Genomic DNA, 21,749 nt, shown 5'->3' on the forward strand with positions numbered 1-21,749 from the left:
GTGCATTTTATATATATTTATTTATATGATACAAAAAAAAAAAAAATGTTGCTCTTAGCGATTTCCTGTACCTTTTGAAGTTACTGAGTGCTCCCGACCAAATTCAAGCCATGCACTACAGGTGGAGGGGGTGTGAGGAGGAAGAGGATGAGGAAGGACATATGGGGTGTGTGTCTGTGTATAAGAGGTGATTGTGTGAAAGAGAGAGAGAGAGAGAGAGAGAGAGAGAGAGAGAGAGAGAGAGAGAGAAAGGGATTGAGGGAGAGAGCGAGGGCAGCCCATTTGAACAGCAGGCTCACTAAACTGAGATGGAAGAGGATGGATTTGGCTACTGGATTGCTTTGATTAAGAGATTGTCCACAGGATTGATGGTGCGAGTTCTCCCCCTGTGCCACTGCTCACCCTCTCTCTCTTTCACTCTCTCCACTATCACCGTTCTGTATATGTCCAGGAACTCGGTTTTGGACAGTGCTGAAAGCACTGAAATTATGGTTCGGCTGTTGCGGTTTCAGTAAGTGTTGTGGTTGGATGGTTTAAACCCGCCCACTGATCCAGGGAACGGGTGGGGTGTCGCCCGGATGGGCCGGGCCGGGCCAGGCCAGGCCAGAGGGGCGAATGACCTGGGACTCTCAGGTGGAGGTGTTGGAGGCGGAGGCAGACGCTGCATTGGTGGTCTGACCGCGTTCTCCACTGTTGGCATCTGGAACATAAAAGAAACAAGATCAGGGCTTTCGGAGACGGTACTTTGTGGAATACTGATGCTCTGAGCAGCCTGGTGGATTTAATATCACTTGCTGAGTTACTGAACAGAAATTCCAATCTGAGGGGGCATTTACTTTGTTTTTCCTGTTTGGACATCATAAATCTCAAGTTCTGAATAATCATTATATTTCAAACTCATGCACTATAACAGCACTAACACTAGCAAGCTTTCCTATTACATTTAGTGTATCAATTTAAGATGCAGATCATGACCACAGTCACAACGACAGCAACGTGCATGAAATTGCGGAACAGGGATGTTTTGGCTCTGATGTATCGGTCACTTTTTAATTCTACAGATGTACAGATAGATACCCAAGTCAGTATCTGAGCCAATAGCTCACTCTCTGAGTTTTCGTCATGAAATAGTCATTTACAGTCGTGTTTTTTTTGTTACTCCGTCTAGCGGGTGTTAAATAATCGTAAAAACGAATGAAGTGAAATGTTTATGTCCGAAAGAACAAGGTCTGGTGTTAGGTGCAGGAGGTCAGATTTGGATGGCTGCTTCGTTAATCAGCATGCACTTTATTTTATTCATTACTGATGTAATAATGCCGTGCATCTGTAATTATATTTAAAATGTTCAGATCATAAAGTGAGGAGCTTCTGTGAGCTGTGGAAGTTTAGAAGCTCCAGTAAACCATTCATTTACTTTTAATTATTAGACATTATGATGTATTTCTCATCCCCTGGGAGGAATGGTGGTCAACATGTTGAAAAGAATGCTGAAAGGAAGACGATGGAGACTGACCTGTAGTGCTGGAGGCATTGGTGGGGGTGGAGGCACCTGCTTGATTACGTGCATGAGCAGGAATCAAGATGGTGGCCAAGGATGGGTTACTGGACAATTCTGTTCGAGAAACAGATAGAGTGAGGGAGGATATAGCTGTTAGGGAGTGATAAATATTTTAATAGGAGATGAACAGTGTATGCGATGATCAGATGTGTTGTTCGGGCTGAAACCAATCCAGACCTTGAGTGGTGAAGTTAAACAGCGATGGCTTCTCCCTCCCATTGGGCAGTTTGATGTTCGGGTCTCTCAGCTCGTCAAAGAAGGAGTGAGCGCAGGCCTCGAGCGGCGTGAGCCGAGCCGTGGGTGTGTACTCCAACAGACGAGAGCAGAGAGCGATGGCTTCAGGAGGTGTGCGTGGCCGGAACACCTGCAAACACAACAACACATGTGGGCAAGACCAGTGGCATTTATTACTGTTGCTACTAAATTAACTCCTAAGGCAATGTTTCTTTATGGGCATGGTTAGACACAAAATGTACACAATAAACAGGACAAGAAATATTTAGAAGAATAAAAAGACAGGACAATAAACAAATAAGAGAATAAAAACAACAAGAAAAACAAACAGTAATGAATACTGAAGAGAATAAACATTAGGGGGAACCTACACTCGACAAACAGGACAATAAAACTCAAGACAAACACTCAGGACAGTAAACAAACTAGGCAATAAATACAAACAAGGATATAAACAGAAAATAAACACTGGACGATAACCAGAACAACAAATAAACGGAAAAATAAACAGGACAAGCAAAAGAATAATGATACAGAACATAAATACTTAAAACGGGCAGGACACGAGACAGGTCATGATGCTGGTCACTCTGTCAGTCACATCACATGTCAGTCTTCATGTTTAATCTGTGGAGGGCTACGGGATCTACACGCACTGCAAAAGTGTAGGGGGATTCTCGCAATTCTTTACACTAAGAGTCTCACAGGATTTATTACTGCCTAGCAATAACGACTCCATCAGACTGATTTCACCTGTGCAGAGAATGAAAAGCACAGAGGGAAAGAAAGCAAGTGAGAGGAGTCATCAATCCTACTATAGTCCTGTCCATCTCCTCATGCAGTGTGTTAAATAACCAGCAGGAGGCAGCACTTCTCCCTCACCTCTACACACTACAGCTACTGACTGGATGCTATTAAACTATTCAAAGTGTGCACTGTCATTGTAGTTTTACAAATAAATAAATAAATAAATAAATAAATAAATAAAGGAATGAAAACACAAATGCATAAATTTAACTTTCAGTCCATATTATATATTACACCAATCAGGCATAACATTATGACCACTGTCAGGTGAAGCGAATAACACTGATGATCTCATCATGGCACCTGTTAGTGGGTGGGATATATTAGGCAGCAAGTCAACATTTTGTCCTAAAAGTTGATGTGTTAGAAGCAGGAAAAATGGACAAGTGTAAGGATTTGAGCGAGTTTGATGAAGGGCCAGATTGTGATGGCTAGACCACTGGATCAGAGCATCTCCAAAACTGCAGCTCTTGTGGGGTGTTCCCGGTCTGCAGTGGTCAGTATCTATCAAAAGTGGTCCAAGGAAGGAACAGTGGTGAACCGGTGACAGGGTCATGGATGGTCAAGGCTCACTGATGCACATGGGGAGAGAAGGCTGGCCCGTGTGATCCGGTCCAACAGACGAGCTACTGTTGCTCAAATTGCTGAAGTTAATGCTGGTTCTGATAGAAAGGGGTCAGAATACACAGTGCAGGACCAACACAATATTAGGCAGGTGGTCATAATGTTATGCCTGGTCGGTGTATATTTGCCAACTGGATACACCCCCACCCCTAGTACGCATCATCCTGGTCTAGGTTGCCATGTACTCTGGTGTAATTTGAATACTGGAATCTGATTGGCTCTTATATTTTATGACTTCGAAACACTAGTCCAACACAAGCTCAGATTTTGCTTCCTTTCTACACCACCTTATAAATACTAACAAAAAGCTCCTTCAGCTGATTCACCTCACACCAAGATAATGAGCTTCCGGATTGGGGCGTGTTATAACGACGAGTTGAGCGGGTCTACAGCGTCAGGTTCGTGTCAGCAGGAACACCATCAGGTTCCGTCACTGAAGTATTGAGGTAATTATGACTCGACAGTCAGGCTTAAAGACTGCTTCCTGCTGATCAGTGCAGGAATTTAGGGTGCAGTGTTTTAGTACATCCTCTGAATAGAATGTTACAGAAATAAAACCAGGATATCCAGTGCTTTGGTTCACACTTGGCCAGAAACAATTAATAAGAGACCACTTGAGGTGGTAAGATCTCTGACTGCTTCTTTAGAGGGGTTCGACTGGAGTGAGAAACCCATTTGACCCCAAGTCTAAAATATGCAGCAAATAAACCAAACCTGATGATGTGTTTTTGGTTGTGTGCGACATTTCCTTAGACACAAGCTACTAAACCGAGCCATGAGAAACAAACTAAGCTGCAGAAATATATGCAGAATATTTGATACTAGTTATTTATACATTTCCATGACCACGTATTAAGTGTCAGCTCTGTGGTCTCTGTGCAGTCATGAGCTTTGTTCTCATGAGTTCTATTGTCATGAGCTTAGTATACCTCTTTTTCTGTCACCACATTTGTCAACAATGACAGTAACACGTTTTACGAGAATGTTTGAAGCCCTACATGGTCCTGAGCCATTTATTTATTTTCCTTTAACAGTGTGAATCTAAATCAAATCAACTAGCATATGAGCTAAAAAAAATATATAAATCAGTTTAGTTCTGAATCCTACTCAGAAAATGTACTATAAGGCTTGAACATGCCTTTGGTGAACAGATGGAAACAAGCCAAGTGGTTAAAACTAAAATATTTCTGTGACTGTGTACATCAGCCCCGATCAAAAATGGCCAAATTTTCAATGAGCTAAAAAAAAGAAAAGAAAAGACAGACAGGACCAACATTTACGTGGCTTCTGCATGGCTTCATGGTGTGTAGAGAGTGAGCTCTGAAGCTAATCAACCACTGAGTGCTGATTCAGTCAGGATGTGGAGGTGAGTGAGATGAGATGGACAGACGACTAAGCTCACAGCAGGACAATGAGGTGAAGGAGATGGAGGTGAAGCTGGTGATGGAGCTGAAGGAAGAGAAACTGGGTTTTTTCTGTACCTGTTGACTCACCTTAGTCCATGGGTGGGCCTTAATCTGAGGAAACTTGAACTCTGTGTAATTGGGGTTCATCTCTCGAATCTGCTCACGGGTGGGCGTGCCCAAAACCTGAGATGAGAGAGAGAGAGAGAGAGAAAAGAGAGAAGTCATACATACACCAGAAACCATACGCGCACATGCACACACACAAACGTGCACACACACACACCAACATGGAGTCAGTACCTTGATGATCTCCACCAGCTGATCCACTCCGCTGTCGCCAGGGAAAATCGGTTGCCCTAGCAACAGCTCAGCCAGCACACAGCCTGCTGACCACACGTCTGAAGAACAAAAAAAAAAAAAAAAAGAGGGCCAAATGTCAATGTCGAGCGCACGCAACACGGGTAACAAAATCAACCGAGCGCACATCCTTTCAGACAGAATAAAGCTTTAGAATGTGCCTGCGTGCACACACTCACATGTACACACACACACGTACACACACACACTCACATACACACACATACACACACTCACATGTACACACACACACTCGCATGTACACACACACGTACACACACTCACATACATACACATACACACACTCACATGTACACACACACACGTACACACACATACACACACTCACATACACACACATACACACACTCACATGTACACACTCACATACACACACATACACACACTCACATGTACACACACACACACACACACTCACATACACACACATACACACACTCACATGTACACACACACACTCGCATGTACACACACACGTACACACACGTACACACACTCACATACACACACACACACGTACACACACATACACACACTCACATGTACACACACACCACACACACTCACATGTACACACACACACACCACACACACACTCACATGTACACACACACACCACACACACACTCACATGTACACACACACACACCACACACACACTCACATGTACACACACACACACACACTCACATGTACACACACACACACACACACTCACATGTACACACACACACACACACCACACACATGTACACACACACACACACACACACCACACACATGTACACACACACACACACACACACCACACACACACTCACACAGTAGCAGTATGATCAGTACTGTGCTCTTAGTTACTGTAACCTGAGGAATATGAGGTGTGTTCATATGTGCTTTAGCGTACCTATGCTGGAGGTGTAGTCAGTGGCTCCGAAGATGAGTTCAGGAGCTCTGTAGTACCGCGAGCAGATGTAGGACACGTTTGGTTCTCCACGGACCAGCTGCTTAGCGCTGTATAGAGGAGAACACAGCGTTCAGAGAAAACAACCAATATCGAACATCTCACAGCTAATGCACTCACAGCAACAAGTGATATTTAACTTTTAGCATTTTCTTTACATCTTTGATTTCTTCATTTCCACATTTCTGTAATTTAATTTATACATGCATATTGGGACAGGGAGAGGGACAGGGAGTGGGACACGAAGTGAGACACAGAGAGGGACACGGAGAAGGACAGGGAGTGGGACACGAAGAGAGACAGAGAAGGACACTGAGAAGGACAGGGAGTGAGACACGAAGAGAGACAGAGAGGGACACTGAGAAAGACAGGGGGTGGGACACGAAGAGAGACAGAGAGGGACACTGAGAAAGACAGGGGGTGGGACACGAAGAGAGACAGAGAGGGACACTGAGAAAGACAGGGGTGGGACACGAAGTGAGACACAGAGAGGGACACTGAGAAAGACAGGGGTGGGACACGAAGTGAGACAGAGAGGGACACTGAGAAAGACAGGGGTGGGACACGAAGTGAGACAGAGAGGGACACTGAGAAGGACAGGGAGTGAGACATGAAGTGAGACACAGAGAGGGACACTGAGAAGGACAGGGAGTGGGACACGAAGAGAGACAGAGAGGGACACTGAGAAAGACAGGGGGTGGGACACGAAGAGAGACAGAGAGGGACACTGAGAAAGACAGGGGTGGGACACGAAGAGAGACAGAGAGGGACACTGAGAAAGACAGGGGTGGGACACGAAGTGAGACACAGAGAGGGACACTGAGAAAGACAGGGGTGGGACACGAAGTGAGACAGAGAGGGACACTGAGAAAGACAGGGGGTGGGACACGAAGTGAGACAGAGAGGGACACTGAGAAGGACAGGGAGTGAGACACGAAGTGAGACACAGAGAGGGACACTGAGAAGGACAGGGAGTGGGACACGAAGAGAGACAGAGGGGGACACTGAGAAAGACAGGGGGTGGGACACGAAGAGAGAGAGAGGGACACTGAGAAAGACAGGGGGTGGGACACGAAGTGAGACACAGAGAGGGACACTGAGAAGGACAGGGAGTGGGACACGAAGAGAGACAGAGAGGGACACTGAGAAGGACAGGGGGTGGGACACGAAGATAGACAGAGAGGGACACTGAGAAGGACAGGGAGTGGGACACGAAGAGAGACAGAGAGGGACACTGAGAAGGACAGGGGTGGGACACGGAGAGAGACAGAGAGGGACACTGAGAAGGACAGGGGGTGGGACACGGAGAGGGACAAGGAGAGGGAGACACAACCAGAGATATAGTGATACACAGACACAAAGAGACAGATACACACACCCACAGAGAGAGAGAGAGAGAGAGAGAGAGAGAGAAACAAACCCTAAAAAGACACAAAAAGAGAAAAAGACTCACAGAGACAAGCAGACATGCAAAATGAGACCCAAAGAGAAATAGAGGGACACAGACAGGGAGATGCACTCAGAGACACACACACAGAGACAAAGACACACGCAAACACACAGCAACCCACACACACGCACACAGAGAGAGAGAGAGAGAGAGAAACAAACTCTGAGAAACACACCGAAAGAGAGACGGACAGTGAGACACAAAGACACACACACTGCACACACTGAGTTCAGCATTGGAGCAGCTCATAAATTTTTCATGTTGTCTCATCAGAATTCTGAGCACCACTCGCCTCGCTCTGATGACTGCATCATGAGGGGGGAAAAGTGCAGAGGGAAAGGTTAAATGTATTAATAATTAAGTAACGTTCCACACACTTCACGGCTGGCTGAAGGTTTTTGGATGTCATGTGTGCTTATGAGAGGCTAATTCACTTTTTCATGATTAATCGCCAGCTTGAAATTTCTTTACAGTGTTTAATATGTACATTAAGGTGAGTCAGTAACTAAACTGCAGCAGAGGTTGGCTCGGGCACTATCGGCCAAAATGTCACAGCATGCAGGACTTCAACTGTTCCAGTCCTAGACACCGGGGCCGGGCTACAGGATGGAAATTACACATCACCATACATATCTAAGATACAGGATATGCAGAGGGGTGAAGGGAGACGTGTGTGTGTGTGTGTGTGTGTGTGTGTCCCATAACTGACCTGCCGAAGTCACAGAGTTTGAGCACAGCTGTCTCGGGATCCAGCAGTAAGTTCTGGGGTTTGATATCTCGATGACAGATTCCAAATGAATGGATGTAGGCCAGACTTCTGAAGAGCTGATACATGTACAACTACACACACACACACACACACACACACACACACACACAGGTTAAACACTCCAAACTGACAGTTTACGATGATTGAAAAAACTGTTTGATCATTTATTTATCTATTTGGAATTTTTTTTAATTCTTTAATTATTTAAAAAAAGAATTAATAAATCAATCCAAAATATTTAAAAATTGATGCATAAATTGAGATATATATTTTTTGAGCATATATTTATTTATTTAGATAACATCCACAATAACTGAAAAACGAATATTTTTGATATAATTTATCACAATGCCCATATTATATTAGACAGCTGTCAAGTCACCCAGACCTGGAGGAGAGCACTGGGGTTCATACACACACACCACACACACACACACACACACACACACACACACACACTCCTTGACATCGTGTGTTTGACCATGTGACGGAACACAAAGACTCCTTACTAATACACCAGAGGGACTGATGCACATTTACAGTGGAAACACACACACACACCCACCCAGACACACACCCACCCACCCCCCTCCCTCAGCGCAGAGCAGAGGTGTCTATCTACACACCTTGACGTAAACCATGGGGAGGGTCTGTTTGGCTCGGCTGTAGTGTCTGGCGACTCTGTACACCGTCTCAGGGACATAGTCCAGCACCAGGTTCAGATACACCTCGTCCTTCTGTGAAGATTTAACACACACACAGACACACACACAGCCGGTTACACAACAGAGAACATGTGCATGCAGAATTCTACCTCTTATCTCTTCAGGAATTCCAGGCTGCGAATCCCCAGCTCTGATTGGTCAATATTCAGCAAATTGAATCACGGGTTTCTGTTGGAATATGTTATTGTTTCTAGAGTAACAGCTCATTCACGGGGACTTTTATAGCTGGAAGCTCCCCTTAAAGAAAAAAAGACGACGACAGACAGATACAAAACAGGAAACTGTCCATTTTGTCTGGGTTGGGGGGGACGAGATGCTCTCTTAGGAGTTGTCAGTGTCAGAGCTTACAGGTAAAGTCTTTTGGACAGTGGAGTCTGGGAGAAATAAACAATAAACTTTATCTGTTTCATAGCTGCTGTAATGTAAGGAACTAATTTAAATGCACCGTAATACATCAGCAAACTGCTGTGGTGAAAGAGGAATAAAACACTTATATGTTCTGTTATAGAAACACCATGAACTTTGAACCTCATAGTTGATTATTGTCCTATAACAGCACAGCATTTTATTCTTTAGCTCATGCTGATTTGCTGAGATCTTCAAACCTTCCACATGGAATATCAGAAAAATATCAAGCTCCTGTCATCACAGAAGGATTCACCCTGCATTCGTTTCAGTGCGAGACTCAGACCTGCAGGTCATTCTGTTCATTTCATCAGCGCTGATTAAATCCATCCTGCATGATGGAGCAGCAAAATTATTCCTCGCTGCTGAATCAACATCATCTGCCTGCCAGGGAAGTCTGTCTTCATCAAGCCTAGAAATAAGCAGGAAGGAAGGAAGGTGGAGGAAGAATGCTAAAGAAAGGAAGTGACATCAGATGCAGGGCTATGGTGGTCAGCTGGTGGGCGGAGACCTCGGTCCCGGAGGAGTCTGGTATCTATAATCGTCTGGGCAGGAAGTGACATCGGTGTCAGAGTATGTGTGTGTGTGTCATGTAAAGTGTTTTAAACAATGAGTTCCAGTCAGGCGCGGTGATGTCATGTCAGAAATAGTCTGTCATGGGAAGCTATTCAGACTCGGGTGAAAGAGAGTTGGCTCACACTCAGCAGATACAAAGAACCTCCTCATTGTGTTTCTACTGTCTACAGAACCGGGTTTACATCACAGAGGGGTGTGTGTTTCCACACTCCGGGACTCTTCCTGTTAACAGATTTAAACAGACACTTTTTACAACAGTGTTGAGCTGAAAAGCATCTCAGATCACACAACCCATCAAACTACATGAGCTACATCACATCACCCCACCCCACCCCAAGAACAGGAACCTGAAGCTAGCCGGACAGAAAAATGACAAGGTGATGTTTTGGCCAAGTCCAGTGTCAGTGAGCATGTACACACTGAGCAGAGACTCAGCTTCTCATCCATCCATCCATCCATCCATCCATCCATCCATCTAAAGACAGAAGTGCTTTCACACAGTTATGGAGACAGCTCTGTCTGACCTGTCCCACACTCCTGCTGACCCGGGCATTTTCAAGCTGCTGATCGCTACAGAAACAATATCGCTTACAATACAAAACAGAGAGAGAAAGAGAGAGAGAGAGAAAGAGAGAAAGAGAGGGGGGGGGAGGGAGAGGGGGTGAAAGAAGACTGAGACACAGACAGAGACAGAGTGAGAGGAAGTGAAAGTAAAAGAGTGAGAGAAAAAGAGAGAGAGAGAGAGAGAGAGAGAGAGAGAGAGAGCGAGAGCTAGAAAGTATGAGAAAGAAGAAAAAAAAGTCAGAATGAATGAGACAAGGCTTGAGAGAGAGGGAGAGAGAGAGAGAGAGAGAGAGAGAGAGAGAGAGAGAGACTGCATTGTCTCCTGCAACACACTTTAAAGCACTGCTCAGGATCAGTAGCAGCTTCATCATAATAGTCTCAGTCCATCAGTGAACTTGTCTGTCTTCAACACTAACTGTTCTGGAAATCCTGAAGCTAAACACATCCATGATGAGCAGCGTTCTACACACACACACACACACACACACCCCAAACTCATTCATTAGAGGACGTCTGCATGTTCTTTGTGTGTAGGACACTCTTCCATCCCTCTCTCTCCCTCTGTTCAGAGACACCCTGCCTCATTGCCTCGCTACATGCAAATATCTTCATTTTCATACAAACGCATTCAAACTGCAGGTACATTCAGCTGAAACACACCACTTTACTATCACCTACAACGTCTCCTTATAAGCACACATGCCTTCTGTGCTTTTATACGCTGACAAAACCCCACCAGTGTGACTGAACTTTCTTTACTTCACTCTCTTATATTTCACACACACCAAATGCTTCATATTTTAGTATGAAGTAAAGACAGATATCATCATATACCTGTGTACACTACGCTTACACACACACTTCACAGTTTTGCTATTTTACAAGCTCCATGCTGCTTTGCCTTTCTGTGTTTTTTTCAGTAAGTATAGAGCCTTCCTCCTCTGTAAGGATTTTTTCCCCCGCCACCATGCTGCGACACAAACCTGCATGCTCACAACCTACACAAAGATTTCATCATTTATTTTTCTTATCCAACCGTCCCCACCGTTGTTTTATTTCGAGTCAGCTATCGGTCGTATCGTTTTCATTGTAAATGTAGCTACTGAGGAATGAATAAAGTCATGAGGTGGGGTCAGGTCCATGCTGCCCTTCTGACACGGCTCTACGGCTAAAATTAGCTCTGTCCACGAGTCACTACAGCAACAGCAACACTTCCTCAATTACGAGTGATCAGCATTGCACTCAGCTGATTGGCTACGCACAAGCTCCAGACAGGTCGTGATTGGCTCAGGTGATGGGGTCACGTGATGATGTGTCATGAGAGAAGAGACAGAGGAAAAGAAGGAAGAGAGACATGATATATGATGAAAAGACAGAATCTGACATACTGTACATCTCTCATTGGCACATGAATAATGTGTGTGTGTGTGAGGTAAAAGTACAGTGTTTAGTGGTGAATATTCTGGACTGTAATAACTCATGCATATACACTGATCAGGCATAACATTATGAGCAGTGCCAGGTGAAGTGAATAAGACTGATGATCTCCTCATCATGGCACCTGTTAGTGGGTGGGATATATTAGGCAGCAAGTGAACATTTTGTGCTCAAAGTTGATGTGTTAGAAGCAGGAAAAATGGACAAGCGTAAGGATTTGAGTGAGTTTGACGAAGGGCCAAATTGTGATGGCTAGACCACTGGATCAGAGCATCTCCAAAACTGCAGCTCTTGTGGGGTGTTCCCGGTCTGCAGTGGTCAGTATCTAATCAAAAGTGGTCCAAAAGGAAGGAACAGTGGTGAACCGACGACAGGGTCATGGATGGTCAAGGCTCATTGATGTACGTGGGGAGAGAAGGCTGGCCCGTGTGATCCGATCCAACAGACGAGCGACTGTTGCTCAGATTGCTGAAGAAGTTAATGCTGGTTCTGATAGAAAGGGGTCAGAATACACAGTGCAGGACGGGTCAGGGCTGTTTTGGCAGCAAAAGGGGGACCAACACAATATTAGGCATAATGGTCATAATGTTATGCCTGGTCAGTGTATGGCGCACATGGTGAGTTGACTTTTTAATCGACTGGTTTATTTTCACTTTGGTTTTCTATGTTACCCACAATGCCATTCTCCTGCATGCTGTTAGAGGTGTCATTGGGATAAATGCTGCATCTATTATAACCAGGAACTGAGACATTTCCAACCTGTAACTTTCTACTTCCAAAATGAGAGGCTTTAAATGACTCAGCCACCTGAAGTGGGAAAGAAAATGACGACTAATAGGAGGAAACTGGAACGAAAGTGGATGTGATCATTTACTGTTTACATTTACTGATCATTTGCTGAAAGCAAATCAGCATTTCAGTTATCAAAGTATCCCTCAGTATTTACTGATAAATACAAAAACTCAAAACTGAAAATATCAGAGCTCCTGAAAAACTGACATTTCGTATTGGAATTATAAACTGGAGAACTTTTCCTACTAGGACTTCCCACTTCCCACAATGCTCTCTCAGCTTCTCATCTGCAGACTCTGCTTAAATACATCAGCTTCCAAAGCTTCAACTTTCACGCTAACACGCAGCAAACTTGCCGAGCCGAGTCTGTGCAGAAACTCATCACAACTGTCTCGTGCAGCTGCACTGCATTGTGGGACTTTCGAGTCCAGCATTTGCACAAACATCTCAACTGCTCAATGATGATGAATGTTGCTGTAAAATGCAGAGGAAGAAACAAAGCTCTCACAGGACAAACAGTAATACAGCATCAGCGCCGGAACCAATAAACATGTCAGAAATAATTCACTACAAACATGTTTCACAAGATTCAGGGAGGAATTGTTCAATAGTATACTGACTTCTTTGCTAGCTTTTGATGTCTTGACACTGATAAGACTTTATGAAATAATCACCAACAAACCCGTATACACACAGACTGAGCAGGAATGCTAGCGTACGTGCCAATGCAAGAATAAATGTCTGTTAAAAGTAAACCCACATAAAATAGTTCTAAAAGTCTCGAGCTGTCTGTGGTAAACAGTTTTTTGGCACAGATATAGTGCAGGCTGAACTAACAGAAGAGGGGTGTGTGTGTGTGTGTGTGAGAGAGAGAGAGAGAGGGAGAGAAAGAGAGAGAAACACACAGCCCTGTTTGTCTTAAGAATCCAGTATAATGATAAAAAATGATATTTATATATATATATAATGTTTTGATATAATGCTTTGGCAATACTGTACATGATTATGGTCATGCCAATTAAACAGAAATTGACAATGAAAGCGAGAGAGAGAGAGAGAGGTAGAGAGAGATGGAGGGGATAGAGAGAGAGAGCGCGAGAGGGAGCGATGGAGGGGATAGAGAGAGAGAGCGAGAGATGGAGGGGATAGAGAGAGAGAGCAAGAGAGAGCGAGAGAGAGAGAAAGAGTAAGACAGAGTGAGAGATGGAGGGGATAGAGAGAGAGAAAGGAAGAGTAAGACAGACAGAGATGGAGATGGAGGGGATAGAGAGAGCGAGAGAGAGAGAGAGAGATGGAGATGGAGGTAGAGAGAGATGGAGGGGGGAGAAAGAGCGGGAGAGCGCGAGCGAGCGAGAGAGAGAAAGGAAGAGTAAGACAGACAGAGAGAGGGATGGAGATGGAGGGGATAGGGAGAGAGAGAGAAAGGAAGGAAGAGTAAGACAAAGACGGAGGGGATAGAGAGAGAGAGCGAGAGAAAGGAAGAGTAAGACAGACAGAGAGAGAGATGGAGATGGAGGGGATAGAGAGAGAGAGGGGGGGGAGAAAGAGCGGGAGAGCGCGAGCGAGCGAGAGAGAGAAAGGAAGAGTAAGACAGACAGAGAGAGAGATGGAGATGGAGGGGATAGAGAGAGAGAGAGAGAGAGAGAGAGAGAGAGAGAGAGATGGAGGGGGGAGAAAGAGCGGGAGAGCGCGAGCGAGCGAGAGAGAGAAAGGAAGAGTAAGACAGACAGAGAGAGAGATGGAGATGGAGGGGATAGAGAGAGAGAGAGAGAGAGAGAGAGAAAGGAAGGAAGAGTAAGGCAGAGATGGAGGGGATAGAGAGAGAGCGAGAGAGAGAGAGAAAGGAAGGAAGAGTAAGACAGACAGAGAGAGAGATGGAGATGGAGGGGATAGAGAGAGAGAGAGAGAGAGAGAGAGAGAAAGGAAGGAAGAGTAAGGCAGAGATGGAGGGGATAGAGAGAGAGCGAGAGAGAGAGAGAAAGGAAGGAAGAGTAAGACAGACAGAGAGAGAGATGGAGGGGATAGAGAGAGAGCGAGAGAGAGAGAAAGGAAGAGTAAGACAGACAGAGAGAGAGATGGAGATGGAGGGGATAGAGAGAGAGAGAGAGAGAGAAAGGAAGAGTAAGACAGACAGAGAGAGAGATGGAGATGGAGGGGAGAGAGAGAGAGAGAGAGAGAGAGAGAGAGAGAGAGAGAGAGAGAGAGAGAGGAAGGAAGGAAGAGTAAGGCAGAGATGGAGATGATAGAGAGATAGCGAGAGAGAGAGCGAGAGAAAGGAAGAGTAAGACAGACAGAGAGAGAGATGGAGATGGAGGGGATAGAGAGAGAGAGAGAGAGAGAGAGAGAGAGAGAGAGAGAAAGGAAGGAAGAGTAAGGCAGAGATGGAGATGGAGGGGATAGAGAGAGAGCGAGAGAGAGAGAGAGAGAAAGGAAGAGTAAGACAGACAGAGAGAGAGATGGAGATGGAGGGGAGAGAGAGAGAGAGAGAGAGAGAGAGAAAGAAAGATGTGTTCAGCAGATTTCGCTAGATCAGCTACATGAATAGCGTGTAAGATCAGCAGATTGCCGATCCCATCATCACTGTCGCTCTGTTTAACTAAAACACTACTGGCAGCTCGAGTTAATCAGAAAGGATGATGTGCAGAAATGCAGACAGAGAATGATGGAGAAAGAGAGAGGACTAAAAAAAGATAGATGGAGAACGATGAGATGAGACTGTAAGAGACATAATAAGAGAGATGGAAAGACGAGGGAAAAGACAGGAGTGAGACCGTTTCTAAAACCCGTCCTGTATGTTCAACCTGCTTAAGGTCAGGGTTTTAAACCTCTCCCAACACCATAGACTAACACTACAGCACAGAGTCGCCATGGCAACACAACATGTCCACGCTTCTGGCTTCCTCAGCTATTTGCTGGGTTTGAAAGACTGCTCCAAAAATCACCAACACGCTTCTTTACGCTGGTGTAAAGCTGGTGTAAAGTTTTCAGACTAAATCCTGAACCCTTTCAGCACAGTCCACTCTAAGCTGGTCATTCTGATGACGCTCCCATGCTGAAAAAAAGATCAAATCGGTGTGAAACACAAACACAGAAATGTTTCCATGTTCAACACGCATCCTGCTGCCACCAAACAATTCCGTCCCAAACACAAACAATGCTGCAGTACACGTGAGCTTAGCGAGTCGATCCTCCGACACTGCTAGCATTCACTTTATCTGTTCAATCTTGTTAGCATAGCATTGCTGCTGAGATTCTGAGCAGGCAGCAGCAAGGCAGCTATAATCTGTCTGTCTAATGGAAATGGGCTTTTCTCAGCAAGACATAAAAGTGAAGAAATTCTGCTCTCTTCTCATTCTTCTACTCCACCCATGTACTTAATAGCAAACATTATGGAACATTCAAGTGCAGTGTGTGTGTGTGTATAATTGTCTAGAGTGTATGTCAGGGTCTTCCATATGGCTTCTCTCTCTCTCTCTCTCTCTCTCTCTCTCTCTCACACACGGCTCAAACTGCATTGAATGAAATTGACTAGAAAGTCCTATTCACTTTCTCACACACACACCCATCTGTTCTCTTAATTACATTATTAATGTGGTATCGGTGCCAGTCAGTTTCGCTTAAGGAGGCGTGTCCTCCCCGTGTGCCTGTCAAGCTCGCTTAAGGAGGCGTGTCCTCCACTTTGCGCCTGTCAGTCTCACACAAGTAGGCATGTCCTCCTCTTTGTCTCTGCCAGTCTCACTGAAGGAGGCATGGTCTTACCCATGTGCCTGTCAATCTTTACCTCAAGTGGGCGTGTCCCCCTATCTGAACCTGTCAGAATCATTTAAGGAGGCGTGGTCTCCCATCTGTGTCTGTCACTCTCGCAGAAGGAGGCGAGTCCTGCTTGGTTTCCGTCTCACTGTTCGGTCTTGCCTCAAATTATATTTAATAGAAAGGAATAAAAGCTAAACTGCAGAATGACTCTATAAGACTCACATGATAATGAATCGTTAAAGGTTTTAAATTCATCACCTAGACATGAAATCATTGATCAAAATCGTTTGCTCTGAGTACAGTAAACGCTACAGGTCTCTGATTTGACTGAACTACAGGAACGACATTTGCGTTGTCACAGAGACACTAAAGGAATTCATCAGACTGTACATCATAAACTTGGAGCCTCTGTTATTCACTTACCCACTAGTCCTGCATTCACACCTTAAAAATGGAGTAAAAGGAGTATGCTCATGCCTTATGGAGCGGCTTTTCAATGGCAACAATAAGTACAAGCCTGTGTGTGGTCAGAGACAATCACCTTGTCCCCGCTGGAGTAGAAGAAGTATCGGAGGCGGACGATGTTGCAGTGGTCCAGCTTCCTCATGATCTGCAGCTCACGGTTCTGTATTAGAGAAAAGAGAGGGAAAAAAAAATACGTGTCATCAGCACAGAGAACATGAACTTTATCACACTTCTCCTCGGGAGCTTTTTATTCCTTGGTTCTGTTCATTTAAACAGATACACTGTATTGCCAAAAGTTTTGGGACACCCCTCCATCTCTCTCTCTCTATCCCCTCCATCTCTGTCTTACTCTTCCTTCCTTTCTCTCTCTCTCTCTCTCCCCTCCATCTCCGTCTGTTTTCCTTTCTCTCTCTCTCTATCCCCTCCATCTCCATCTCTCACTCTGTCTCTGTCTTACTCTTCCTTTCTCTCTCTCGCTCGCTCTCTCTCGCTCTCTATCCCCTCCATCTCTCTCTCTCTCTCTCCCTCTATCCCCTCCCTCTCTCTCTACCTCCATCTCTGTCTCTCTCTCACTTTCACTGTAAATTTTCAGGGGTTGTTCTTGGCCCCTTAGTTCCAGTGAAAGGAACTCTTAATGATTCAGCTTCATACCAAGACATTTTGGACAATTTCATGCTCCCAATGTTGTTTGGGGATGACCCCTTCCTGTTCCAACATGACTGCACACCAGTGCACAAAGCAAGGTCCATAAAGACATGGATGAGCGAGTATGGTGTAGAGCTGACTATCCATCCATCAAAAGGAGGTACGCTCTGACCAATCAGAGGACAGTTTACTTGCTTGCATAAACACAGAAATTTTGATGTGCGAACTGAGCCAAGAAGAAAACGCGATACTTTAACAATTCTGTTCGGGAACAAAGCTGTGAAAGCATAAGATATAGGTATTATAATAATACAGTCTCAATACATTGATCCTGATTACTAAAAAGCTGCAATAGTCAAGTTCCTACTTTATTATGCTTTAAATGTTCCTAAATGATCTTACAAAAAAAAAGAAAAAGGGAAAACAAAAAGAAGAAAGGGTTACGTCAATGTAACGTAAAAATAAAAGATAAAGATCAGGGATGTGATGAAGCCCATGAACAGATGTTTAGCCGAGCTTCATGTCCATTTCTCGACACGAAAGTGTGATGAGAATAAGATGGAAATAGAAACGACACACAGGGCCGAGCCTCAGGAAAACTTTAGCTTCCTCTCTCTCTCACACACACACACACACACACATCTCTGAGCCATGCTGCCTGAGACAGAGGCTGTAATTGGCACACCACCCACACAGTGACGGCGAGAGAGGCGCAAGCTTGTCTAATTCACGCTGCTGAGGGAAGTGAGGGAAATGTAGAGGCGGTGTATTAAAATAAATCCTGTTGGAATCGTCAAAACCAGAAATATCACAGATTCCACGGCGGTCCTGCTGCAGCTGCACAGCGTGGGACGCTCAGAACCGTCACTGATGCATTAATTAAAAAAAAAAAAAAAAAAAAGAAAGAAAAGAAAGAAAAAAGGGAGGATGAGGTGGGCTAAAAAAACATCAAAAACCTTGGAATTTTACTCAGGATAGTTAAGAAGAGAAAAGTTTTTAGTGGAATTAGACTTTAAGAGCTTACAGACTGTACAAGTGTGAAAACGCTGGCTACACACACGTACACACACACACACAAGTGGACAAACACACGTACACACAAGTGGACAAACACACACACGTACACACATACACACACACACACACAAGTGGACAAACACACACACGTACACACAAGTGGACAAACACACACACGTACACACACACACACACACACACACACAAGTGGACAAACACACACACGTACACACATACACACAAGTGGACAAACACACACACGTACACACACACACACACAAGTGGACAAACACACACACGTACACACATACACACAAGTGGACAAACACACACACGTACACACACACACACACACACACACGTGGACAAACACACACGTACACACACACACACACACACACGTGGACAAACACACACACGTACACACACACACACAAGTGGACAAACACACACGTACACACACACACACACACACACACACAAGTGGACAAACACATACACGTACACACACACACACACACACACACACAAGTGGACAAACACACACACGTACACACACACACACACACACACAAGTGGACAAACACACGTACGTACACACACACACACAAGTGGACAAACACGTACACACACACACACACACACAAGTGGACAAACACACACACACGTACACACACACACGTACACACACACACGTACACACACACACAAGTGGACAAACACACACACACGTACACACACACGTACACACACACACACACAAGTGGACACACACACACAAGTGGACAAACACACACACGTACACACACACGTACACACACACACACACACGCAAGTGGACAAACACACACACGTACACACACGTACACACACACGTACACACACACGTACACACACACATACACACACACATACACACACACATACACACACACATACACACACACACACACACAAGTGGACAAACACATGTACACACACACACACACAAGTGGACAAACACACGTACACACACACACACACACAAGTGGACAAACACACACACACAAGTGGACAAACACACACACACAAGTGGACAAACACACACACACAAGTGGACAAACATACACACACAAGTGGACAAACACACACACACAAGTGGACAAACACACACACACACAAGTGGACAAACATACACACACAAGTGGACAAACATACACACACAAGTGGACAAACACACACACACAAGTGGACAAACACACACACACAAGTGGACAAACACACACACACACAAGTGGACAAACACACACACAAGTGGACAAACACACACACACACAAGTGGACAAACACACACGTACACACACACACACAAGTGGACAAACACATACACACACAAGTGGACAAACACACACACGTACACACACACACACAAGTGGACAAACACACACGTACACACACACACACACACACACAAGTGGACAAACACACGTACACACACACACACGTGGACAAACACACGTGTACACACACAAGTGGACAAACACACACGTACACACACACACACACACACACACACACAAGTGGACAAACACACACGTGTACACACACAAGTGGACAAACACACACACGGACACATGGACGGACACGTACACACACACACACACACAAGTGGACAAACACACACGGACACATGGACGGACACACGTACACACACACACACACACACACACAAGTGGACAAACACACACACGGACACATGGACGGACACACGTACACACACACACACACACACAAGTGGACAAACACACATATACGGACACATGGATGGACACACAAACACAAGTGGACAAACACATACAAACACACACAAGTGGACAAACACACACACGGACACACACACACACACAAACAAGTGGACAAACACACACGGACACACACAAGTGGACAAACACACATATACGGACACATGGACGGACACACAAAGTGGACAAACACACACGGACACATGGACACACACACACACAAACAAGTGGACAAACACACACAGACACACACACGGACACACACAAGTGGACAAACACACACATATACGGACACATGGATGGACACACAAACACAAGTGGACAAACACACACGGACACATGGACGGACACGCACAGGTGTGCACATACACGGACACACACAAACACAGACACACACACACGGACACACAAACACAGACACACACACACGGACACACAAACACAGACACACACACACGGACACACACAAACACAGACACACACACACGGACACACAAACACAGACACACACACACGGACACACACAAACACAGACACACACACACGGACACACACAAACACAGACACACACACACGGACACACACAAACACAGACACACACACACGGACACACACAAACACAGACACACACACACGGACACACACAAACACAGACACACACACACGGACACACAGACAATAATAATGCTGTTGCTAATAATAATGCTTAAATCTGTTGTATGAATTTAACCCTGACTTTACCCGTCACTAATTCTGGGGATCTACGATAACCCCCTCTCTGCACGTTTCCATGGCAACTTCTTCTGCAGAGCGAGCGGTTCAGTGGTTTGGGTTCTGCCTGCAAGCTGTCGCAGATGCTCCGATACTTTCAAGCATGTTTGATGCTCTCTGCGATGCAAGCACAGCGCTTCCGATCAGAGCCTGAGAGGAAATGGAGTCTCACGCACAGCAGATCCCTGAACCCACTTCACTCATTAATGTGTGTATTACAGCAACACAGAAAACTAAACCCATGGAGGATGCTGAGGCTCAGTAGAACATCTCCGTTTCTCACCTCCAGTTCTCTTCGAGGAACAGGCAACAGTCTACCTGCATTTTCCCCGAACAATCCTTCACACATCTCTCCGATTTCTCTTTCTTTAAAAATGAACACAGGACCAACCACAACAGCCGCTTTACACAAAGCTAGCTAACGCTGAAGATCGTAGCTAGCCTGCTAATCATGACTAATCATGAACAAATACTAGAACACTTCAGTCCTAGTGTATAACACTTCAGTCCTAGTGTATAACACTTCAGTCCTAGTGTATAACACTTCAGTCCTAGTGTATAACACTTCAGTCCTAGTGTATAACACTTCAGTCCTAGTGTATAACACTTCAGTCCTAGTGTATTGTATAAC

At 45.0% G+C, this 21,749-nt stretch overlaps 1 protein-coding gene across 2 annotated transcripts in view; it reads right to left on the reverse strand.

Annotated features, from left to right (window-relative positions):
• Positions 1–192: 192 nt before the first annotated feature.
• The window catches only part of gsk3ba (glycogen synthase kinase 3 beta, genome duplicate a), a 63,267-nt gene continuing 41,710 nt past the window's right edge, over positions 193–21,749 (reverse strand). Inside the window, exons 3-11 of one of the 2 annotated variants that reach the window (XM_058392272.1) lie at positions 16,981–17,064; positions 8,814–8,924; positions 8,128–8,258; positions 5,912–6,018; positions 4,930–5,027; positions 4,705–4,812; positions 1,736–1,922; positions 1,514–1,612; positions 193–700 (exon numbers count right to left, since the gene is read on the reverse strand). In XM_058392272.1, coding sequence (XP_058248255.1) covers positions 630–700; positions 1,514–1,612; positions 1,736–1,922; positions 4,705–4,812; positions 4,930–5,027; positions 5,912–6,018; positions 8,128–8,258; positions 8,814–8,924; positions 16,981–17,064 — 996 coding nt within the window. In that variant the 3' untranslated portion in view covers positions 193–629. The remainder of the gene's footprint in view (positions 701–1,513; positions 1,613–1,735; positions 1,923–4,704; positions 4,813–4,929; positions 5,028–5,911; positions 6,019–8,127; positions 8,259–8,813; positions 8,925–16,980; positions 17,065–21,749) is intronic. The other variant, XM_058392273.1, reaches the window with a different exon arrangement.

The sequence above is a fragment of the Hemibagrus wyckioides genome, linkage group LG06, assembly GCF_019097595.1.
Source record: "Hemibagrus wyckioides isolate EC202008001 linkage group LG06, SWU_Hwy_1.0, whole genome shotgun sequence".
Taxonomy (NCBI): Eukaryota; Metazoa; Chordata; class Actinopteri; order Siluriformes; family Bagridae; genus Hemibagrus; species Hemibagrus wyckioides.